Source organism: Cariama cristata, unplaced genomic scaffold (genome assembly GCF_000690535.1).
Source record: "Cariama cristata isolate BGI_N322 unplaced genomic scaffold, ASM69053v1 scaffold30983, whole genome shotgun sequence".
Classification (NCBI taxonomy): domain Eukaryota; kingdom Metazoa; phylum Chordata; class Aves; order Cariamiformes; family Cariamidae; genus Cariama; species Cariama cristata.
In genome coordinates, this window is record NW_009608387.1 from 15,785 (window position 1) to 38,762 (window position 22,978).

The 22,978-nt window shown below is 40.0% G+C and overlaps 1 protein-coding gene across 1 annotated transcript in view; it reads right to left on the bottom strand.

Annotated features, from left to right (window-relative positions):
• Nucleotides 1-1,447: 1,447 nt before the first annotated feature.
• Nucleotides 1,448-22,978, bottom strand: part of GDAP2 (ganglioside induced differentiation associated protein 2) — a 23,534-nt gene continuing 2,003 nt past the window's right edge. The window contains exons 3-13 of the mRNA XM_009697103.1: nt 18,799-18,952; nt 17,142-17,230; nt 14,655-14,731; nt 13,445-13,604; nt 11,559-11,709; nt 10,571-10,647; nt 9,033-9,109; nt 8,328-8,467; nt 7,675-7,729; nt 2,643-2,786; nt 1,448-1,714 (exon numbers count right to left, since the gene is read on the bottom strand). Coding sequence (XP_009695405.1) covers nt 1,667-1,714; nt 2,643-2,786; nt 7,675-7,729; nt 8,328-8,467; nt 9,033-9,109; nt 10,571-10,647; nt 11,559-11,709; nt 13,445-13,604; nt 14,655-14,731; nt 17,142-17,230; nt 18,799-18,952 — 1,172 coding nt within the window. The 3' untranslated portion in view covers nt 1,448-1,666. The remainder of the gene's footprint in view (nt 1,715-2,642; nt 2,787-7,674; nt 7,730-8,327; nt 8,468-9,032; nt 9,110-10,570; nt 10,648-11,558; nt 11,710-13,444; nt 13,605-14,654; nt 14,732-17,141; nt 17,231-18,798; nt 18,953-22,978) is intronic.

Here is a 22,978-nt window from a genome sequence, read left to right on the forward strand (position 1 = left end):
AATTGAATCACAGAAGGACCCTGGGAGACACTTAAAAAGCAAACCCACTTGCTTTTTATATGTTATATATGCATGACTGTCAAACCCCAGCCAAGTTATTATCTTAATCTGTAACTGACATACCAACATACTGAGGATACATGGAATACATACACAACATTAAGCCAGGAGGCCAAAGTAGGAAAGAAAGGAAACTCAGTATAGCCCATCTTTCACTGCACTCCTAACTTAGAAAAGCCCAACACTCAGACTGCAAACAGAAGTTGTGTCATGCAGACATCAGATGACCAAGTCAGGATTTTTTTCCTGTTTATCCCAATAATTTCCAGTATTTTTAAACAGCAGAGAGATATCTATCTCCAATCAACTCAATGGGCACAAATAACCACCTTCTAAGATACCTCAGGATGACTTTTGCTTATGCTTAAAAAAGGGAGTTATTGCAGAAGTGGCAGAACAAGGAAAACCAAAGTTTGGTAAAGAGAAAGTAGCAGATATAAGTTAGGGCAGGAAAGCAGCTAGAATGAAAACATGAAAATCATACCATCATTTTAATATTCACTACTGCTGTGGCATTCTTACCAGGGATTCCATCCTTCTGTATTTGGGATTGCCACCCCTGATTAAGTTTTATAAGGCAGCCTTCTCCCTCCTCTTTTAACTTTCTATTTGCAAGCCGAAAAAAACTTTTCACCTCCAGTTCCATAAGTACCCTGTGGCGGAGCTCTTTTACATGTATCACGTCTGTCAAAAAAAAATAATCAGTGAGCATCCGTGTAACAGGAAATAAAAGGGACACTGATATCTCTAAGAAACAATCTGTGCCACCAGAGGTTGGGGTTGGAGTCACCGTTTCCCCCTTCCCCTCCATACACACTTCAGGCAGATGGCATTCATTTATCATACAAACACATCTGGCCATGTCAAAGGAGAACATAAACTATAGTTAGAGAAAAGAAACCGCAAATGTTTTTCAATTTTATTCTTACTGGGAGAGTAGTGGCATCCTGACATGTCGTATCATCTAATGAAAGCTGACAGGGACTTTATCAAGGCTCCTAGCTCACCTAGCATTTATGGTACTAAGTCTCGCAGTAATCTTGGCTTGGCTGTAGTGCTTTGTTCAGCCTGCAGACATGGCATTCCCAATTCCAGATAGTTTTGCTGGGTCAAGACCAAAGGGATCAGCACTAACAGAAAGGGAAAGTAATCAGATGTGAAACACAGACACCATATGATGAGCCATGTGTCAGGCTGGTATTGCACAATATTTGTACAGACCAGTCAGAAATGGGTATTACAAATGGAGTTGGAAAATGGTAATAGTTAAAAACATGATCAAGTGTTTTGGATGCGTTTCCCAGAAAAGAGAAAAGTTCGTTCAGAAATAAATGTAACAGCTTCAAAAAAAACCCAAAATAAAATGCATCGTGATCTTTAAATCAACTTTTCCATTGGATAAATATATTTGAAATAGTTGTATAGTTCACAGTGGCATAAAGTTCTCTGATTGCTTGAGTGCTTGAAAATATCTCATCAGTAAAAAAATACCAGAGCTGGGGAAGGAAAACCCTCTCTCTGAATTCTGTACATGGGCAAATGCACAGGTTTTGTGGCAGGCATCATTTGGATCCATGGGAAACCAGCAGCATCGCAGGACTACAGATCACAAGTCAGGGGATGGAGGATATGAAGAATAGTAAGGCCCATTTTCCTGCAATGAGAAGAGAATGAGCAATTGAGCAAAAGTCTCCTCCAATACACTTCAGTGCAATGGATGACCACACAGAGGCAGAAATAAACAGGTACTCCTGGCTTTGTCTTCCACAAGTACAGTGACTGCCACAATTCACCCAGGAGAGGACTGTGCTGGTAATCACACAAAAATAGGCCTCGGTTTTGCCTCTGTTTTAAGTAAAAAGTGAAGGTTAAATTTTGCCATTAAGCTAAAGCTGCAATGCAAGGAAGCCACAAATGCTAGCATAGCCAGTCACTTGAGACGAAGGTGCTTACACAAACACACAGCTCTGGCTATTACTTTGTAGTTACAGCACATCCTTTTTGGGATGATTGGCCAGTGCAAGCCATATTCATTCCACCATTTGGTTAGGGACCTGGGATGGAGAAGGGAAGAGGAGGAGGGACTAACACAAAGGCAAGGCACCCTTCTACAGTTCCATTTTTCCCCACTGCTTCTCCCTCACCCCCTTCCTGCATGCTTGTTGATATGTGGGACAGGGAAGATTAAACATAGACAGTATTTCTTTTTGCAGTAAGTGTAAGGTATATAGCCGGTATATAATACGAATTTTATCTTGTCCACAAGCTCTTAACGTGTTATGTTACAGTTCTTGGCTGAAGAAAGGTAGTCCACTTTTTATGCACATAGGATGCTGCGCTATTAGGAAAGGAGTCTGCTTCTTAGCCAAGCTCTCTACTTGGACTGATGCAGGAAAAAGAGATAAATAGAAAGCTGTTACTTATAGAAGAACAACTAGAATCTCCAGGAACTCTCTCTTTCTTCTCCCCATTCTTAAGATGTGGAACTCAGCCCCTTTAAAGCTCTTGCAGAGCAGAATGGGAGAAGCACAGGAACTACACTTTGGAGCAAAGACTCATGCTTGCCACATGCAATCACTTACCCTGGCATCATACTCTAGGACGAAAGGGGGGAGATCGATCTGTTCTGGGGGTATGGCTGTGAATAACTGCTGAAGGCTTTCCACATAGTGGATTTTGTCCTTTAGCCCTGAGACTGTAAAAGTTGTGAAAAACCATGCCGAGACCTGAAAATAAACCCCAACAAAACCAAATTAAGATGGTGCCATTTCAAAACCTTCAAGTTTAACATAATACTCCATAGTTAAACAGGCTTGAGTTAAACTTGAAACACCAATATCATGGCAATAACACAAGAAGGTCAGGAAGTACACACAGTGCTAGCAAGCACTGTCTTGAGAGTTTTCAAGCTTTTCGACTCCACACTCACTTCTCCCCAACTGCCAGTTTAAGATCCCTTTCTACTGTACAAGAGTGACAGCTATTCTGCTATTTGTCTTCAAAAACCCATCAGTATAGTGGCACATTTTCACTTCCAGTTTAGCCAGCTCAGAATATGACCTATTTGACTCTGACAGAAGCATTTTCAAGCCTTTACCTTCAAGTTTTCACAGAAAGGCAATTCAAGGGAGAGAGACTTCCAGCTGTCCAAAGGTCCTATTGAAATCTCCTCTCTGCTTTGGGCTGGCTGAGTGTGTCCTTTTGTTTTACCACATTTCTTATCAAAGCCTTATCAACTTACTCTACAAGATTTTACTTAAAGTATTCACACCTCTGTCTCTTTGGATGTAAACAAAACAAGGAATTTTTGTTTTGCAAAGGCCAGTAAGACACCATTGATACTTCTACAAGTTATTAAATATTCCTGTTTAGATTGACTGCACAAGCTTTTACTTTACAACCCACTTTCTCCAAAATCAAGCACTATATTAATTTTTGCTTATTTCTTATCTAGTCTTTTCCTGGAAGACTGAAGGGAAAGGAAAAAACCTGTTCTACAGGTTGCTAATGCTCATATTAGGGACCACTCACATGGTCCTGGGCAACCAGCTCTTGCTGACCCTGCTTGAGCAGGGAAGCTGGACCAGATGACTTCTAGAAGTCCTTTCCTACCTTGACCATTCTGTGATTCTGTTTGATAGTTGTACTTTGACTGCAGTAAGTTAACAGAAAAGAAACACCACCACAAGAAAAGCCTTGAGGGAAGTGGGAATTTCAAATAAACTAAAACATTAGGTCAATAAAAATGATGTGCCTGAATACAACATTGAAAGGAAAAGTCGATGCCTAAAAAAATTGTCCTGGAATAATTATGCTGACTCCTCAAAATAGTGTATTTTCATGAGAAAGGAACAACAAAAAAGAGAAAAGGAGGTAAAGAACAGGTCAGAACATTTCAGATTGGTTCATTATTTTAAGGGCAGAATTAGAGATTTATGCTAGCAGAAAGCAGGGAGACAGGCTATTACTGGCATCCATTATTTACTATATTTTTGTAACAAGACTTCTTATGAGTGACACTGGATGACAGTTTAATGAGTGAAAAATACCCTCTCAATCCTGTACCAAAGTAGCATGAATTCCAAGGTGTATTATGAATCATTAAACACAATTGCTATGGATGTACTGGATGTATATGGATATATACTAATGTATGAAAGCCTGATAGGGAATATTTTTGCAGCCATCATGAAAACTGGTATTGGGAAAAGTGATGTTTTTTTCTTTTCCCCCTCTCAGTATACAACCCATTGCAGGTTCACACATCTTACCCAGTAACACAGAAAAAAGGGAGGGGGACAGAAACATTTCTAGAGAATTTTTCTATTATCACCATTCTCAATAATCACAGGTTATAGAAACAGTAGTACAAGAGCAGCCATTTCCTTATTGGTAAGAGGACATAAAATTTTAAATTAAACCAAATCCCTGTTAATGCACTGAAAGCAGAATAAGTTATACCAATGTAGTCAAAAAAAAGTTAAAAATCTAGATAACTGCTGAAGTTTTCCTTCATTTTTCTTGTCGTGCAGTTCTGAATCTGAATAACAAGCTATTAAAGTCACTCTGCCAAGCTAGAAAACCGCAGACTTAAAGTATCACATGTCTTTCCCTGAAAAAACCAGCACAACACAGATCAACTGTGTCACCAATCTCTTAATGGGGTTATACCCCAAAAAGAAACTTATTAAAATTGGAAAATTTTATTACAATTGGAAGGATCTTGTGTAGAAAAAGCTGCAAGTGATTTACAACAACCTTTATATTGGCATCTGATGTCCAGAAACTGCTTTTATGACTGTTACAGAACAAGACAAAAATTGTTCATGATAAATACAAATATTATGATGATGATGAATATCTAGCTTGAGTATTCAGGTATGTTTCAGTTTTGAAACATTCTTGATTCACAGCCAAGTTACTAAATTTATGAAAACAGAATTTCTTTAGGTAAGATTGTTTCAGATCAGCCACTGATGCATCAACTCAGAACACAAGCTCTAAAAAGCTTTGTTTGTAGATCTCTCAGAAGAGGGGAACCAAGAGGATTCACACAAAAATGCCCCTAAGAGCCCTTTATTTATATGTCGGCAGCTATAGCAATAACAAGCAGAAGTACATTTACATGCAAGAGTATGAAAGAACTTGTGACAGCACTTCAAGGGTATCTGAATCTAAGGCCTGGTGTGAAGCATTTACACAGCAAGAGCTGCTGCCAGCCTAAAAACTGCTGTTGCCTATGCTGCGATTTCATCACAAGAACAAGTACATTTCAGCAGCACAAGAGAATCAAGTTCTTCACAGATCACAAGAATGCTTATATCAAAGCATAAATAAAGGCAGGATCAGTGTCCAAAAATGGATTGCACAGTGACACACCCTGCTTCAGTTATTCCATATTTTAGGATAACTGCTGATCCCTCCTTCCTGCATACCAAAACCCATGTATTCTAGACAGGCAATTATCCTCAGAACATACATAATTTAAAGCAGTTTTGTATCTAGAAACCAAACAGAGAATCATGGTTGGCACCATAAAGTACGTTGAGAACTATGCTTGTTTTCTAGGGGCATATGAGTTTCCAAGAGATGTGATGAAAAGCCTCTTGATCCCTTTCAGCCCAGAAATAAGCAAAGCAACTCTAACAGACAGCAGCCATCCACTGTGCCAGGATTCAATACTGCTGTAAAATGGACAATTTATCTCAGAGATTTACGAATGAAATATATGTACAAGGGTGATGTGTTTGGGAAGCTGCATGAATGCACAAGCCTTTCTTCTGCATTTGAGACATGGGCTATTTTCCACTACTTCTAGGAAAGGAAGTCAATGCTCCAAATAGGAAGATAAATGTGCCAAACAATTTTAAAGATATTTGAGGCTTCTGAGCTAGCAATCTTCCATGGGGACAACAGCCCTGAAATAGCCAAAAAAGGAGGGGAAAAGAAAAATCACTCCCTCTTAGCAGCCACCTTCTCCACGACAACTTTCTGCTGCATGTTCCCCATCAAGTTGCATAAGCTGATAGTCTCTGCAACAGCCAGCAGCAATCCCACTTGCCTTTCAGTTAGAGAAATGGCTTGGCAGAAAGACATGGGCACACATCCTCTTTTGCCTCCAGCTGTGCTGCTAGAATAGGATACAAACCAATTCCATTTCCAGCAAGTTAGAGCACTCTATGTCTCTCACCCTCCCTGCTTCCCACCAACTGTCTGCTTGCCCCACAGATCCGTTGAGTCCCACTGCAGTCCCCAAAGGGACATACAACATGGCAATAGACTGGGGAACATGAGTTCCCATCCTCGAAAAAAAAAAAAAAACAACCCAAAAAACCACAACCCCACCCAAAACCCCACGTTTCTCAACCAAATAGAAATGTATGGGAAGAGAGGAGGGGGATAAAGTACTGCTGAAAATCTAAAACTAGTACTTCCTAGCTTCATCTTTTCCACTCAACTTTGTGACCTTAGTAATGTTCTATGCCAGCTCCTACATTTTCAGGAACATCAGAGCTGGAAACTCTAATTCTAGCACTCAGACCTCAGATCTGTACCCTGTGGGAATAATTAATATCCTGACAGAAACTGGAAGGTATGCTGTTGGGAAGCTTTAGTCTCATCTACATAAAAACAAGGAAGCTTTAAGTCTCACAGTGTCCCAGCTGTGCACACGCAGAGAAAGGACTCTTTGGAAATTTAGCAGTCAAAAGAAATTCTTGCTGAACATGTGCAAACAGATGTTTTTTCCAGGCGTATAATTTTCTCAAATTTGATCAATGTCAGCAAAAAGCAGAATAAACACAGAGGTTAACCTGATGTGAACATGGAGGATCACATTTCTAACTGTTTTAATAGGACAAACAAAAATTTTAGGAAGGGCTGGTGCTGACACTTAGTTCATCTGAAGTACTCATACTGCTGCAACACGAGTAGTGTGTAGGAAGTACAGAAGGGAGTGAGCTCCATCTTCTGTTGCCCCACACAGATCATAGCCAAGGATAATATCTTACTGCTTGACGAGTTCAGTTTTTCATCTCCTGAAGGCTTAACAGGATTTTTCTGCATTCCATCTCAGAGGCATTCTTCCCATCTTTCTTTGCTACTCTACACTCTATAATCCTGACTAATCTCATTGCTGCTTGACACGCTGCCCTCTGCCCTTACCAGGACAGCTCTTAAGTGACATGCAGCACACATGCAAAACCTCTTGTGGGGAAAGAAAAGGCGAAACACTCAGGAAATGAACTACACAAAAAAGAATTCCCAGAGTTTTTGGTCATGGTTCGTCACCTTGCCAACCAGACATCAGAAAAAAGGACAAAGTGTTTCTCTTTGAGAGAAACAAGATCCAAAGCTTCCACCTCTCTCTGTTAAGAGCACATGCAAAACAGGGCACAGCCAGCCACACCACATTGGGGTTCAGCTTATCACTAAGCTTTGAGGACTACAGCCAGATCAAAGATGGGGATGAATTTCAAATTCTGATGGTGGATCCAGAAGATACTGACTAATTTTGGAAGTCTTTTATATATCTCCATGTTCTTCATACTATAGTCTTACATACTACTCCATCAACACCTAAAATATACTTTTCTTTTGTACTATTTACCTCACCTTTGAACGAAATGTTGGGTGGACAAAATACAGCGCCTTCAAGTTCCGCTTGTACCTGGTTTAGAGAAAGAAAAAATTATTTAAAAGTGACTCCTAATTAAGCTCACCTACACAAACCAACCGTCAAAATACAGATCATTTTGCTTAAGTGCTCGTGATGTAATTTTACAAAGTTAGATCTAATGTAAGTACAGATATCAGAAACATAAATGTAAAGGGAAAAAAAAACCCAGAATGATTATTTTTCAGGTAAAGACATCATAGTCTGCAGTCTTTTATGTAGACAGTGAAAGTTATGGACAAATTATGACTGCCAATATTACCCAAGCCTCTTCCCTCACAACAAGCAACATACTTTTAACAAAGCCAGGCTCCAGAAGCTCCACCCCTGGATAGAGACAGACAATACACCCAGTAAGCCTCTCTAACAGCTCCAGAAGGGAGATTTCAGAGGACAGAACTTCCTGGCTTAATAGATGGTTTTCAGATGGAAAGAAAACATATCTTCCTTCCTCTTGCCTTTGTTATTTATTTAGGTCTTTGTCCCAGCAAAACTCTCTCACAAATAAATGGGAAACCACATACAGTGAATGACAAACATTTGCATAGCACAGAGGAAGACCAGAAGGGGTTATTATCCTATTGACACTCACTTGGCATCAACAACATCATAGAGTTTCTTCAAGAAATTAGAGTCTAGTTGATTGTAATCATTTGTGAGCGTATGGAAGTACACCAGGACATATTCCTTCACTGCAATATGATCCATGACGTGGATGAAATACAGAAGAGCCTGAGACAGAAAGAAATCAAATTTGTATTTGCAAAGAACTCTTTCACAGTTGCATTACATCTTAATATGCTTCCTTTAATTCATTCACAAATCAGGAAGCATAAGGTTGGGTGGCATTATGTTTCAGCTATAAAAGCAAGGTGAACATTCCAAGTCTTCACCTTGACTGTAATAAACTTCAATTTTTTTTTTGTCTAGCGGACCTCAAAGAGGGAGATAAATTCTTACTGTTTCCATGAAAAACTAATTTGACTCGTTACATTTCACCCTTCATGTCTTGGCAGTTATAGAAGCAGGGCAAGTCTCTTTGATCTTGAGAAGAAAAAGGAGTCCATGTTAAGCCTGTTTTTCTAAAAATAGTCCAGTTCCACTTTGAAAAAAGCCACCCCAATACACACAAAGCTTTATAAGGCAATACATTTTTATCTGCCTATAAAAACAGTTTCTATTTAGTCTCTTAAGTTTTCTACAGATGTTGTTTCTAGTATTAACATATTATAATTAGACTCTTACATCCTGAACATTCATATTCAACCTACACAACTCTAGTTTTACAAAGCCCTACCTTTTCCATGTCTATCAGTGTTACTGGGATATTCCTTCCAACCACGACCATCACTGTCCGGCCACAGTTATCTACACCTACAAAAGAAAGAAAAGTATGTCTCTAAACTTCTCTCAGTCATGCCAGGTTTTGGACTTGATCCCTTTCAAACCAGGGAGAACCAGCTACAGCTCAGAATTTTTGCAACACATCTGGTTTCCATCTTAACAACAGAGGAAATATGCTTAGAGTTACTGTTCTCACTATACCAGTAGCTATTCTGATCCAAAAAAGGGTGCATCACATCCAAGAAACTTAAGTCTTAAGGACTGCAATTTTATGTTGCCTGTGTACTCCGTATTTACCTATATCTCAATTAATAACATGGTTTTTATAAAAAAACCCCAAAACCAACAGAAACCCAAAAACCTTCACTTGCAATTCTACCACCAATGCAAACTTCTTCCTAGAAACCAAGCTCTGAAATCTAATGCATAGATTCCCAGAGCATGCCATATGGACCTCCTGCAGCCCACAGAGCCTTGTCTAAGGCAAACAAAATAATTTAAAATTGCAGCTACTGAGTAGAAGGTATCATGCAGCCTTGGTATTTGCACAAAGATCAAGGTAAGTATCTGGATTTTCAGGAAGCCAAAGATATCAGCCAAAGGGCTGAATTTGCACGAAGATCAAGGTAAGTATCGATTTTCATGAAGCCAAAGATATCAGCCAAAGGGCTGAACAGACTTTCTCTGCAGAAACACAGCAATGCTTTTGAGGACCTGACTACCTGCCTGTTTCTTCCTGTCATGATGCAAAGCAGCAATAAGCCATTGGGACTATGGCAAGTTTTTATGTCCAAGTATGATGCTACCTAAAAAGTAAAAGTGAAATGAAGAGTATAGGTTCCCCATCTCTGCTTCCCAGGCTGCGAGGACCTCACAGCTATTTTTTTCCACTGAACTCTCCATTGGGTTGTTGAATCTCTCCCCGACCTCCCCATCTACTGAACTCAAGGTTGCAAGATGTACTGCCCAGGGTACTCAGCCATTAGTACAAGGAGACACATACAGAGGAGAACAACACACACCTAACCTGAAGGAAATAAAGCAAGTCTTCTTGTTCAGGAAAGCTGTATTAAAAGTTGCTTTGGTAACTGCTTATTCTCTACACTAATCGTCTAAAAGCAACATGCATTTCTTTGTAACAAAAGTGTGGAGATAATTCACATCAAAAGAAGAACTATCTCATACAGAGCACCTTATGCATTGGCTTAATCTAACAGTACCAATTTACATCTAAAGCTACAGATAATTCAGGATATGCATGTATCCACAGATTGTTAAAGCAGAGCAGTTTGGGAGTTAACCACACAGTCTTTCAAAGCCAATCAAGACAGAATTCCTGCTTTATTGCACAGGTGTTGCCTAGTTCTTGGCCAGGCTTCTAGCTTAATAACATGACTTACTGTATACTCAGGTCCAAAGAAAATATTATATTTTTATTTTGTATTTTTACTTTAAGACAATATAGACCAGTCATTGGAACCCTGAACTTACCTGTCTGGTACAAGGCTTTAAGAGAAGCAATATCAGAGAGGTCTTCAGCTCTTGCCTGACACAGCCAGCGATTATAACTAGAAAGTTAAAAACATTTAGTCAGATCTAATCCCCCTTTGGATTAGCATTAGAACCTGAAGAGGTATATGGGAAGGGAAGGACAAAACAAGCTCTTTCTGACTGAGCCCCCTCTCTAATGTTGTGGTTTTCTGACCTATGCAGGAACTATCAAGTTGTTAAAGGAAGAATTTGGGGGGTGGGGGAGAGGGAGATTTGAGTGGTGTAGTTACACACCTAGTGATTTTCACTAGGGCAATGAATACACACCAACTAGTAACTATGGAGGCATTGCATTTGGGCTGAAAAGATCTCAGAGTTTTTTCCATTTAAATACCTCAGTGTTTAAAAAATAATAAAAAAAACCAAGAAAATTTCTTTCACAAGTCTAGAAGTCAAACACAACTATGTAGCAACCAGTGTCACATGGATTTCCCCCCTGCCCCTCTCCTCTGAATGGTGAACAACTTAGTGCCTCATCTGACAAAACAAGCCAAGCATCAGGACTCCAGAAAGGAAGAGGAAAAAAAAAGAAGCCTCAGCATTCATTTATTTATCTTTCTGTTTTGAAAGATGGAAGAAAAATGTTTTGCTGTCTGCTGAGAGCCTCAGTTGCAAGTGTGCAGTATTGAAAGCAGGTGAGCCCATTACAAAAAGCAGTGACAATACAGTGACATCTTGTGGCAAAGAGATAAGGCAGCTGGTTGGAGTATGCTAGTGGGTTCATCACTAGCTTCCCTTTTCCTCCTCCGGCCCCTTCCCTTCTCCTTTCTGGCCAAAGAGACTACTACAGCGATCCAGGGTGACACCAGGCTTTATCTGCATTTCCTTGCCAGCAGATTAGGCTTTACAGATAACAAAATCATCATAAAGGTCTGTCCTCTGAACAGCTAACTAATGCAAAACATTCACACGACAATGAAATTCTCACTTCCTCTGATGCTGTTTTTGCAGTGCTGCCTCTGACAACTGTCCCTGAAGGATGAGGCGTCTCTGTTTATCAACGTCTCCCTCCATACGGGCAAAAGCATGGGAACCAATGAAAGACAAATCTGCCTCCAGACCCTCTTCATCTGAAGCATCTGCAGTAGAAACAAAGGTAGTGTAAAATGTTCAAGCTGCACACAAAACAGCAATGCTGCTGATGAATTGCTATATATCTCAGTGAGCCAAGCCAGTTGTCATGCTAAAAACTAACACAAAAACCCACAACGTACCATGATGCGGCTCTGATATCTCGCCAGTACCACTGACAGTTTATAGCAAGCAATTGATAACTACGGACTCCCTTAAAATGTTGGTTTGTCTGGAAACTAACTGGGCAAGTCCTAGTCATCAGCTTGTAACAAAGGGGTAACAGTTAACTCTTTCAAAAAACAAGGTCTGGAGAGAGTGACTTGGGCTTTACAGTTATCCTACTTGTCACAGGGGGGAAAAAAAAAAAAAAAATCAGTATGCAGAGGGACAGATGCTGCAGCTTTATTCAGTTTAGAAGCCGTGCTATAGAGAGGGCTCATTTCTTTCTACATCATTGACACTGCTTGAACAGATGCTGTAGAGCTGGTGGTAAACTGAGTTTAGATATTTTTATAGTATTGTTTACAACATGACTGTGTGATGAAATACAAGAGCACAGGCTTGCTTGCTGGTGACAATACCAGAATGCTCCACTGAACTTGATGTCATCAGGGACTACTGCCAAGGCTTCTAGCACTACCTCTCTGGGCAATTTGGATAGGAAATGGGTTTCCCAGTTTTAGTGTGACATGCTATAATAACAATGGGACAAAAGTGCAGGATTCCACTACACCCATTTGCTCCTACATTTGCAAACCCAATAAGTTCACAAATTATTAGCTAGTGCTTGAATGCATCACGTTGATCAGCCACAGTTGCAAATACGGCTCTAACCAGCAGTTTGGACAGGGGCGAGGCAGGAAGATTGGAGTCTAATCAGCAGGGGTAGGTACATCAGGTATCAAACTGTGAACAGGAAAATTAAGTTGCCTGTATCCTCACTGCATATTCAGCCTTATCCCAACTGGCCATGCAAAAGCAGAAAACCTTTGCAACCCATTCCAAGTTATCTGCTTTTGATGGTTTAAGGCTTCACCTGAAGAAATGTAAAACTTTCGCAGCACCGCTTAATAAATAAGGTAGAACGTGGCAGCTATGCCCATTTATATGTTAAATTGTTTTGCCACACGTATCTCACCTCCTCAACATCTATGCAACCTCTTTACAAACAGACTTCTTTCACTGAGCTTTGACAGCCATTTCCCAAATGCTAATCTCTGGGTTGATCTATTCCTTCTATCTTCTAAGGAGTTTCTGCTACTTTTCATTGAGCATCTACTAGTTTGATGGACATGCTGTATGAACAGAATCTTATCATTTGAGACACTTGCTAATACATAGACAACACTGCTAATATATAAGATAGACCATTAACAATAACGCCTTTTTAAGTTAAAGGCTGCACAAGATTGTGCAAAAAAACTGCAAAGGTCCTAATCACTTTGGGAGAAAATTTGCAAAGGGAATGAACTACTCCACCTCTCCCTTCAAGAAAGAAAAAGGCAGAACAGCTCTACTGCATCCTCTAACCACATTGCTCTACACAACGAGACAGAAAGCAGAAGTTACTGCTGTGGAGCACACGAAGCCAACGAGGCAGCCTTACAACTGTCTTTATTATAGTCTGCCTTAGGTGAGGTGGAGTGGAAAAACATCTTTCTGCTACCCACGTGCCTTTTCTGTTTTTTCCATTGACTTTCACACAGAGATACTTATTCCAAAGTTCAGTTAAGAACTCACCATCTGGAACACCTGGCTTTTCAGTAATCCTGATCTGCCGCTCTGGTACTACAGGTTCCCCTTCCGCATTGCCAATATCTGCAGGGAGGTAAGGCAAGGATTGTATCTCTTCTTCCAACGATCTTGGAAAATACAGAGGCAGCAACTTCTGGTAAGTGGCCTACAAATAAGAAAAATGCGTGAAGCGTCTATCACGCATCCTTGCTCTTCACTTAAGTAACACTTGCCCTTGTAGCAGGGACCTTCTCAGCAGTTTGGAGCAAAGTACCATTTCCCTCAATGGCTTATTTTGGGCTGTTACCTGTCAATAAAGGCAGGTAACCTTGCTGATAAAGGTTAACTCTTTTTTTTGCCACACTGGCAAAAGACCTTGAGAGGACTCTGCTTTAACCTGCATGAACTCTGGTAGATTGCAGATACTTTAGCTTTGCAATGAAGTTACAACATGCATGGGTGACAGACTTCAGCAAAAGCTGCTTATATTAAAATGCACTGTTACACACATTACCTTTAGTGATCTGACTGGGGGAAAAAAGAAGCAGCAACAAAGAAGAAAAACCCTCCTCACACAGAGGAAAATAGAGAATATCTCTACTGAACATTGTAATACTTCATGTGTTCTCTCCAACTGATTAGTTGTTTTAGAGCACCACAACAGGTTAGTTATTTTCCTCATCCAGATGCCACAGAACCTGAACACAGTGTGGGTGTTCTGCGCAGGAACTGCCATTAGCAAGTCCGCTACACAAGAGAAGTCAATATCCAAACTGCCAGCATCTGACTGAACACAGCTCATTAAACATCAAGTTTGTTATTTCAACAAGCCAGCAAGCAACTTTTAACATGTTTGTAGGTGATCTGTGGGCATGCTAAACTGGCTCTTCTAAAAGCACAAGGGAAGCAGTATTGTGTTAAGGAGGGAATCTTGTATGAGGAATTTCCTTTCTGGTATTGGTTCCTGTTCATGGCTCAGGAACACAGAAGCTAGAAGTGGAAAGATTCTGAACATGTCCATAGCGACCCCCAAGAGCATAAACAGTACTGGAAAAGATGTTATGCTAGCAGGAGACAGAAGGATGCTGTAGGACGAAAAGTCTATGTGATCTGAAGGGGAAATCCGAATTCAGCTCTACAATGCAGGAGTTAATACTGCTGCAGAGAAGATTAAACATGCCCGTGAATTTTGGTGGAATGAACGTCAAGGAGATACCTCTTCAAGCTCGGAGACTGCGAACACCACCTTCTCTAGAGTCTCTCCATGAATCTCCAGGAACCTTCTAACCGTGCCTGCAAGGAAGAAGTTTAAATGTAGTTAGCAAAACAAGAGGAGAAATTTATACATGCTACTCCAAGTGAGGAAGCCAGAGTGCAGAATAGACAGACACATCTCTCCTTATACAAAATAGCTCTACAAGCTGTATGCAAGTGTGGATTAAGTGGTAGTTTACCACACCAAATGGGTTGTTGGCCAAATTGGAAGTTCTATCTCTACTCTCTCCTGCTGTTCACTTTAGAGATGGATACAAAAAGAGAAAAAGTCTCTCTGATTTTAGCGTACTAGGTATTCCTCAGTCTGTGGAATGTTATTCTATAGCCCCGCAAAATCAAGACAAATCCTTCCTTTACAGAGTCCTGTGCAAATTGCCAAAACCAGACATTCCTAGAACAAGTCATCACGCCCCAAGTTATCAGGAAAGCAAGATTATAAGTAAGCTACAGCAGAAGCTGGTACAAGACAGTCAGCCACACAAAACCTCTGGAGTCAGCTATGCCAAAGAAGCATATAAAAGTTATATTTGTAAAACATGAGAAAATTTATTTCCTCAATTACTTTTTTTCTTTTTTGGACTCCCCCAAAGCTTTAGCATAATCCATGGACACAGTCAAGTTCCTAACCATTTGCAGCTGAGAGGAGAAAAAAAACGTTTTGTAACCAAGCTTCCAGTCGGACATATCCTTGTACAGGTGAGGCCCCGGAGCTGCAACAATCTTGACACGTCAGGGGTTTCATGTGCTTTCCTGTCTGACTGCCAAGAGAGAAAGTGTCCAAACAAATAGGTTGATCTAGTAGTATTTTATCAAGTAGCATATAGCCCTACAGAGACAACAGAAGAGAGCAATGAAAGAAAGAAGTCTACTCTACAGAGAATACATTAGCTTGAGTTCTTCAAGAAACAGCAGGGGTGGAGATTTAAAAAAAAAAAAGTGCGCTACTTTCAAATACTTCCTGCACTGAAATTCATGTGTCCTTGAGCTGACATGCAACACTACTTTACGGGACAAATGCAGTTGTGTGGCTCCACAGCAAACAGTTTTCTGAACCTATGTGAGCAGATGTTTTCAGATGTCTCAATCAACAGGCAGACAGCAGAGAAAACAATGGATTAATCTGTTTCTCCAGTGTCAGCACCTCTGCTAAACAGAGGGTAAGAAAGATTTCTCCAGTTAGTTTGCACAGCAAGAGGAAAACCCACTCCTTCCATCTGCAACAACTTTCCTATTGTGCAAGAGTACCATGCAGGAAGGTCCAGGGACTGGGGGGTGGTGTTGGAAAGCAGACAGGAGCAGGCCAATAGAAAAAGTCAAAAGAGAAAAGGGAAAAGTAAGAACCAGGCAAGTATATAATATTCTTCTCTGAGCACTTTTAAGTATTTTCAGCCTAGGAAATTTTCTGATTTGTTTTAGGTAGCCTTCATTTTTTTCTTTAATATAGTTTCCTCTTGAACCCAAACAAGTTTGAAAACTTTCAGCATCTACAGTGCTTTTTGTTAAGAAGTTCCATGCAACAAATAGTGTAAGCATAAGAACCATTTCCCCTCGTTTGTTCTGAATCTGATTCATACTAGCATTGTTTGAAGGTTCTTATTTTGGCAGACAGTGAAAAGCTGATTCCTATTCATCATTTCCATGCCACTCATGAGTTTACAAACATCTATCACACTCCCTTCAAGTTCAGTGTATTCCAGTCTGAAAAAGATTTTAGCTTACTTAACTATTTCTTGCCTTTCCCTATTCTTATTGACCTCCTCAACTTCTAGTTCTATGCCATTCTTTTTGAATATGTAGCTTTAAAGGGTGAACAAAACACAGATTTACAGCATAACATTCTTAATTTTGTTGTGTCTTACTCAGCTTGCTGTTTTGAACTCCAGTGAGCTGTTGTTTTCATGGAACTATTATCATTTCAAGATTTTGCTCCCTAGGATTAGCCCATTATTTTGCATGTGAAGGCAACAGCATACGGGGGTGGGTCAGTGGTGGAATAATATCACTTTACATTTGGATATGCTGATGACACTAAAATAGTAAATGAAATTCACTCTGTTGCTTGAGGTCTGTCTACAGCTATTCAACAGTAAGCCTTCATCTTTGCTATTCTCAACAATTTTCTATTACCAGCAAACTCTTTCACCTCACTGTTCAGCATCTTTTCCAGGTTATTAATTAATATACTGAAGATGGCAATTCCAGCACAGATTCCCATGGATCTTTACTGATGACCTCTCTGCAGAGAAAGGATCATTTGGTTTTATCCTCCATTTCCTGATCAACCATAGAAGGTCCTGCCTTTTTATAGCCTCTACCAAAGTACAGCCCCGTAAAAAAGGGGGTTTCCCCATATGAATAGCAGTCTGCCAGAGGTAAGTGATCTGCTGAATACTGCCATCCAGTTTATGTTACTTTTCAACAAACTTACGCAGTGCTATGTGGGTTGCATCCTCCAAGGGGTAGCATCTTTTCAGAGAGTTAATGACACAAAATCCTACGGAGCACATTGCCTGTTCCCTGAAATCCAAAAAAAGAGAAACAAATTAATAGACGGTCAGATGACAGCAAATGTCTGTCAGTACAGTAGACAACACCAGTGCTTTTTTTCCTGCCTCTATGCAGCAGCAACTTTCCTTCAGGTTTTTGCAGAAGGATTCTTCTCTGGCAATATGTATACGTACCACCCTTAAGCAGAGAAGGAGGGAACCATTAATGATTCCACACTGTTTCCTCTTGTGTTTGTTCTCAGATTTCTCCTTCTACCTCAGCTATGCTGTTCCTGCAGTTTCTCATATCCTGAATGAGGAAGTTCTTCCCTCAAGCTCCCTGCAATCCTTTACAAAATACTTTCCTTCCTGTATAGGATTGACAGTGAGGAGAAGGAGGGGAAAACAAGGTGCTCTTTATTGCAAACATTCTCCTGTTCCTCCACCTGTCCTATCACTTGTTTTGTTAGAGGTTTGGACACAGACCAAGGTGGCTTACTCAAGGTGTGATTACTAGGTATGATTAGACAATCATCAGCGTGGAGTGATACACACTTAAGATCAGCAAGATGCTTCCAGCAGAGTGCCACATTTTTAGAAGAGTAAAGCAGAGGTGTTGGCTGGTGTTGTCACCAGAAGAGTTTGAGCAAGCTTAGAATTGGTAGACAATTTCACAAGCGTCAAAAGTTACTCTAGAGAATAGATTGACTGAAAGGCATTCAGAATTCTGTAAGCAGAATTATCAGAATTTTTAAATTGTTTTTAACATGTTTCAATTCAGGCCTGACTTCGCTTGTTACTTCTGAGGCTGAACAAAACTCGCACATACTAGAAATCTTAGCTGTACTCTTGATTATGAAACAGTTACTATTGCACTGCAATGCACAGTCCAGACTTGGAAGAACTGATCTTTCCAACCCTAAGAAATTGTTAAATGTATTTTCTGACATTGCTCTTGTTCAGGTATTTTTTGTGACTGCTACCATTACAACAGCTGTCACGGGAGAACAGAATGCAGGAAAGAACACAGAAAAACAGAAAGAAAAAACCTGTTAGCTAAGAGGAAGTAGAAAACACCACAGATAAAAGAGAAAAAACTGCAAACCCAACTGCAGCAACCGTGAGTTTAGAAATAACCTTGCACCCTGACTCAAAATTTTAGATGGCTGTTGTACAAAGGTAGAGACTCCAAATACATGAACTGATACAGCAGTCAGATCTGCCTGTGGGTATGTCCATGTGGCTGCAGAGACACATGAAGCTGCTGCTTGAGCAAGCTCATGTAAACTTTTTGCAGCACGGAACCTAATGCAATTATCAATGCTGCTTCCTCTCAGAGTAACTGAATGATGCACAGCTCTAGCTACACTGTTTCAGGACGTGAAGCAACTCAGATCTCTCTGGGCATTTTACCTACACCGCACCACAGATAACAAAAGGCATGAAGTATACCATGAAGCCACTCATGTTCTCATGTCCTTAACCAAATTCAGTATACATGAGAAGATATTCACAAACACTTGGCCTCTGTGCAGACCTGAGCACCTAGAACAGATGTTCATGGATAGCAAACCCTCATGTAAGTCGTCATTTGCTTACTTTGCAAGCTGCAGGACATTGCGGTAACAGCTGTATAGAGAACTCTCGGCTGCTGTGCGATACCGGCTTTTGTATTTGGGTCCCACAGTGTGAATAATGAAACGTGCAGCCAAATTAAATCCTTTGGTGAGTTTAGCTTCGCCTGTCCTGCACCCTGAAAAAAACAAACATGAGGATAAATGCCAATGTCCTAAGAAAGCTAGAAGTATTCAAGCCCTTGACTTCCTCCAGAGTCAGACAACTCCACTTTATATAGAGACATCAGTATTTTAGACATCAAATATTAAGGATAGCATTCTATCTCATAACAGCTACTGAGCATCACCTAGTCAGGTTGAGGTGGTGAGAGCTGTGCTCATTCCTCTCAATTTTAAAACTATGCACATAAGGACAAACCAGAAATTGCTAGAAATGCTGTCTTAATTGCAGTGCCTACTATGCTACATACAGAGCCAAAAGGAGAAATGATTCAACAATGTGCAGAGAACTGATGCACAAATACGCTATACAACCAGCAATACAAAGTCCTTCTGAATTTAACAACTTAGTTTGGGGAGACTGATTTTTGGATAAAAGGACTACAAATCTCCTTAATCAAACCCACCAGCTGTTGGCAAAGCTATTAAAAATGAATAGATCAAGCACTTGTTTCATCCACGCTCCCAGAACAAGGTAGCTTGCTTTGTTTTGCAAGTTTCTTCATGTCCACAAGGCAGAACTATGATTCTCATGGAGATCATACTTTCTTGACAGACTAGATGCCTAGTCTCAAGGCAAGGAAGCTCAAGCAACACATTTAATTGTTCTGTTCACAGTACCCTCCAGGTACATACTCTAGGATCATTTACTGCATGCTAGCATACTTTACATCTTTACCTCTTTTTGGATTGGACTGCTCTTTGGCTATCCCCTACAAGTTACTCATATGTAATTCCTGTAATTTTTCGCAAGGGAAATCAGTTTGTCAGAACCCTTGATGACATCCATAGACCTCTCTCTTCCCTTCAGTTTGTCAATACATTTCTGATAATGAAAAAAATCCAGGAACAGCTACTGTATTTGAAGTCTGCTTTTTCCTTGGCATTTAGAAGAAAAGTCTGCTAACTCCCCTTCTTCACCCAAATCTAAAGTCTGCTCCAGTTCTGGACAGCTGAAGAAGTTTTTCTAGTCTTTCTCTTTAAAAGATAAGTATTTTCCACCTTCTTCCTTCTGCTTGTACAGCTGCAATTCAGCTTTCTGATCTGGCTGAAAACCAATATTTTCACTGGATTAGCTTTCAACTTGATCTTCTAGGTTGCTAGAGCCCATGAAAAGGAATGAGACATGAACAAGTGGCTGTGACCACCCTTCTGGCACCAGCATTGCAGTAGCTTGGCTTAAGTCAATCATGAAGCTGCCCACTGAATAGCAGCATTCACCTCTCCCACTCCACTCTGTTCCTTGTGGCGCTCAGGCAGGCTACCAGCATGCATGAAAGCATATTTTATGGCAAGAGACATGCCAGGTTGAGAATCTCTCTTACTCAGAACTTTAAGCATGTCTTTTTAATGGTAACAACACTTGCCTTTAAGCCAATATCTTGTGATTTATTGGATCAAAAAGTTTACATCATTACCTTCTATAGACCTCCACCTTGTCTCTTCTGGGTTAATCAGAAGGAATATAACAGCATACTAAAACTAAGCATACTCTTCTGAATTACTGCGCATCCTCTAAGACATCTCAGCTCAAGACAGTAACTAAATAAGCACAGTATGGAAAAAGTAGAAACTAAAACTGAAACAATATATCAGATATCAAATTACTATTCTTCCTCTGTGGTCCATCCAAGTCATACAACTTAAAAAGAACAAGCCTTTTCCTGTAGGAAAAACTGTCTTCTGAGAAAGAATGAATTAAGTTTGACTGAGGTATAATTGTGAATTCAGTCACGAATCTAATTAATTCGGACAACCAGATGTAGCATCAGTAATCTCTAACTACACTTACATCACACTCAGTACTTCCCAATGCTTTCTGCCTATAGATCTCTACAAAATTTATAAAACTAAAATGAGCAGCAAGTATTAGTCCTATTTTAAGACCCAGTGTGAGGTGAGCTAGTAGAGTGAGCTGCACAGGTCAAGGTCTGCAGCAAAACTGGGAACAAAGTCAAGATCTTGTTTTTTATCTGATGAGATTTCAAACATTAGAAGAGCTTCTCTCCAAGTTTAAAATGGAAAGTCTGCATCCTCCATATAAAGTGTGCAGTGGAGAAAGTCTCATTGGAGTTAGAAGACTACTATGCATTGCTGTTACAGAAGGTCTTTATTAGAGTGCAACAAGTATGTGTTGATAGGCAAGCACACGTCAATAGCACTTCATTTGCAAGCCTGGACCCTTGGCTGTAGTATTTCTGTGTTAATCAAAACTACACACTGTGCCCAGGAACGCACAAGTCAGCTGAGCCTTAAATAAAGCACAGGCCTTTGAAAGGTCAGCACGTAACATAATTTAATTTTTCTTGAAGCCTATAAAATATGAATATATACCAAGCAACAGGAGAGAACTAAGTGAAAATTGCCAATGCACCCATTTTACAGCTTCACCGCAAAAATCATACATTTTCACTTTTTCAGCAAGAACATTCTCCTATGATAAAAGTTCAAGGTTAAATATGAATGAGCGCTAAAAGAAGGCAGAGGTGAACAAAAGAATCATAAACTAATTTCTCAACTAAGCTCTCTTCCACTTCTGCTACTGTGGCAAACACATTAAGGGTGCACAAAAGCCGAAGCTGTAACCCACCCTCTCCTTCCTCCTGCATGCAACACGCCAGTAGAGTGTCACAGCAGAATCGATTTCCAAAAAGCACTTGTCACAAGATTAAAAGGAAACTGTCCGTATAGGAAGTCGTGAACCTGCAGAATGCGTTACAGAGAGAAGACATCAGTGTCTTCACAGGGGTGGAGGATGCAAAACCACATACAACTCAGCATGGTATAAGGGAATTTAAGAAGCTAAGCCCAACTTTCACAAATAAGTCCCTAACAGATCTCAAATTTTGAGGACTCGTTGAAATGTTGTCCCTCTTTCCCCACGTCACAGTGCACACAAGAACCCCAAGTTAATTTTAGAAGAGTTCTGGCATAGATAGCAGGGTCCTAAGTACTCTAAAACATCTGCTGTATTTTAACTGTTATTTTCACCTGAAGGACACACTCACTTTTCCCCTCTTCCTCCTGTTTTACTTCCAAGTCACTCACAAAAAGCAAGCTGAATCATAAATATATGATTTTATAAAAACAGAGGATGTCTATTCAATTGTAGTTTAAGCTACTGAGTGTTTGTATTAAAAATATTATGGCTCTTCTAACCATTTTGTTACTAAATGATAAGGAGATAGAGTTGTTACCTGAGAGTGAGCAGTACTACTCAGGGATCAGTTGCGTCTCAAAATTCAGCTCAGTACCAACGTTACTAGAAATGTGAATTTTTACCTGCAAACTCTATTAGACTTCTGTATGACCTTGGATAACTATAAACTCTTTGGTCCTCACACATAAAATAAGGAAATCCTTCTCTAACAGGCACTGGGAATAAAGCTGAGTATTTCTAAATCTCACGATCAGCCATAAACTCTGTTAACAAAGAACCTAGGTAAAGTAAACTTCATCCATTTCCAGAATAGCCTTCCATTAGGGATGGTCTTGTAACTTTCTAATAAAGTAATTTGTTGTGCAGAAGACGCAAATGAACAGAAAAATTTAAGTAGTCACTAAGACTTCATTTAAACATGTAGTATTTTATCAATCCTTCTATTATTGCCATAGTTTCCTGGAAGAATGTGTGTGTGTATTAACATCCTGAAAGAGGATATACAAAGTGTATAGTAGAATCCACTTGATTTCTGCAATGGTGAACTTCAGTTCCTGTCTTCCACAGTGTATATACACCAAACAGGATAAGAGCAAAATCTAAAGATGCACAAGACGAGTCCCTTGAGTGAAAGCTCTGATAAGCTAATTACTCTAAGGGGCTTCAGATAACAATGGGAATTAATGTATTGCAAAGTAAGGGCTCAGCAACTCGAACGTCTGCCACAGATTTTTCAATGATCTGTAATCTGAATGGCAAAAAGAGAATAGATTGGCATGTGTTTCCTCCATTTCTTTCACATTAACACCACAGGTTGGGGGGG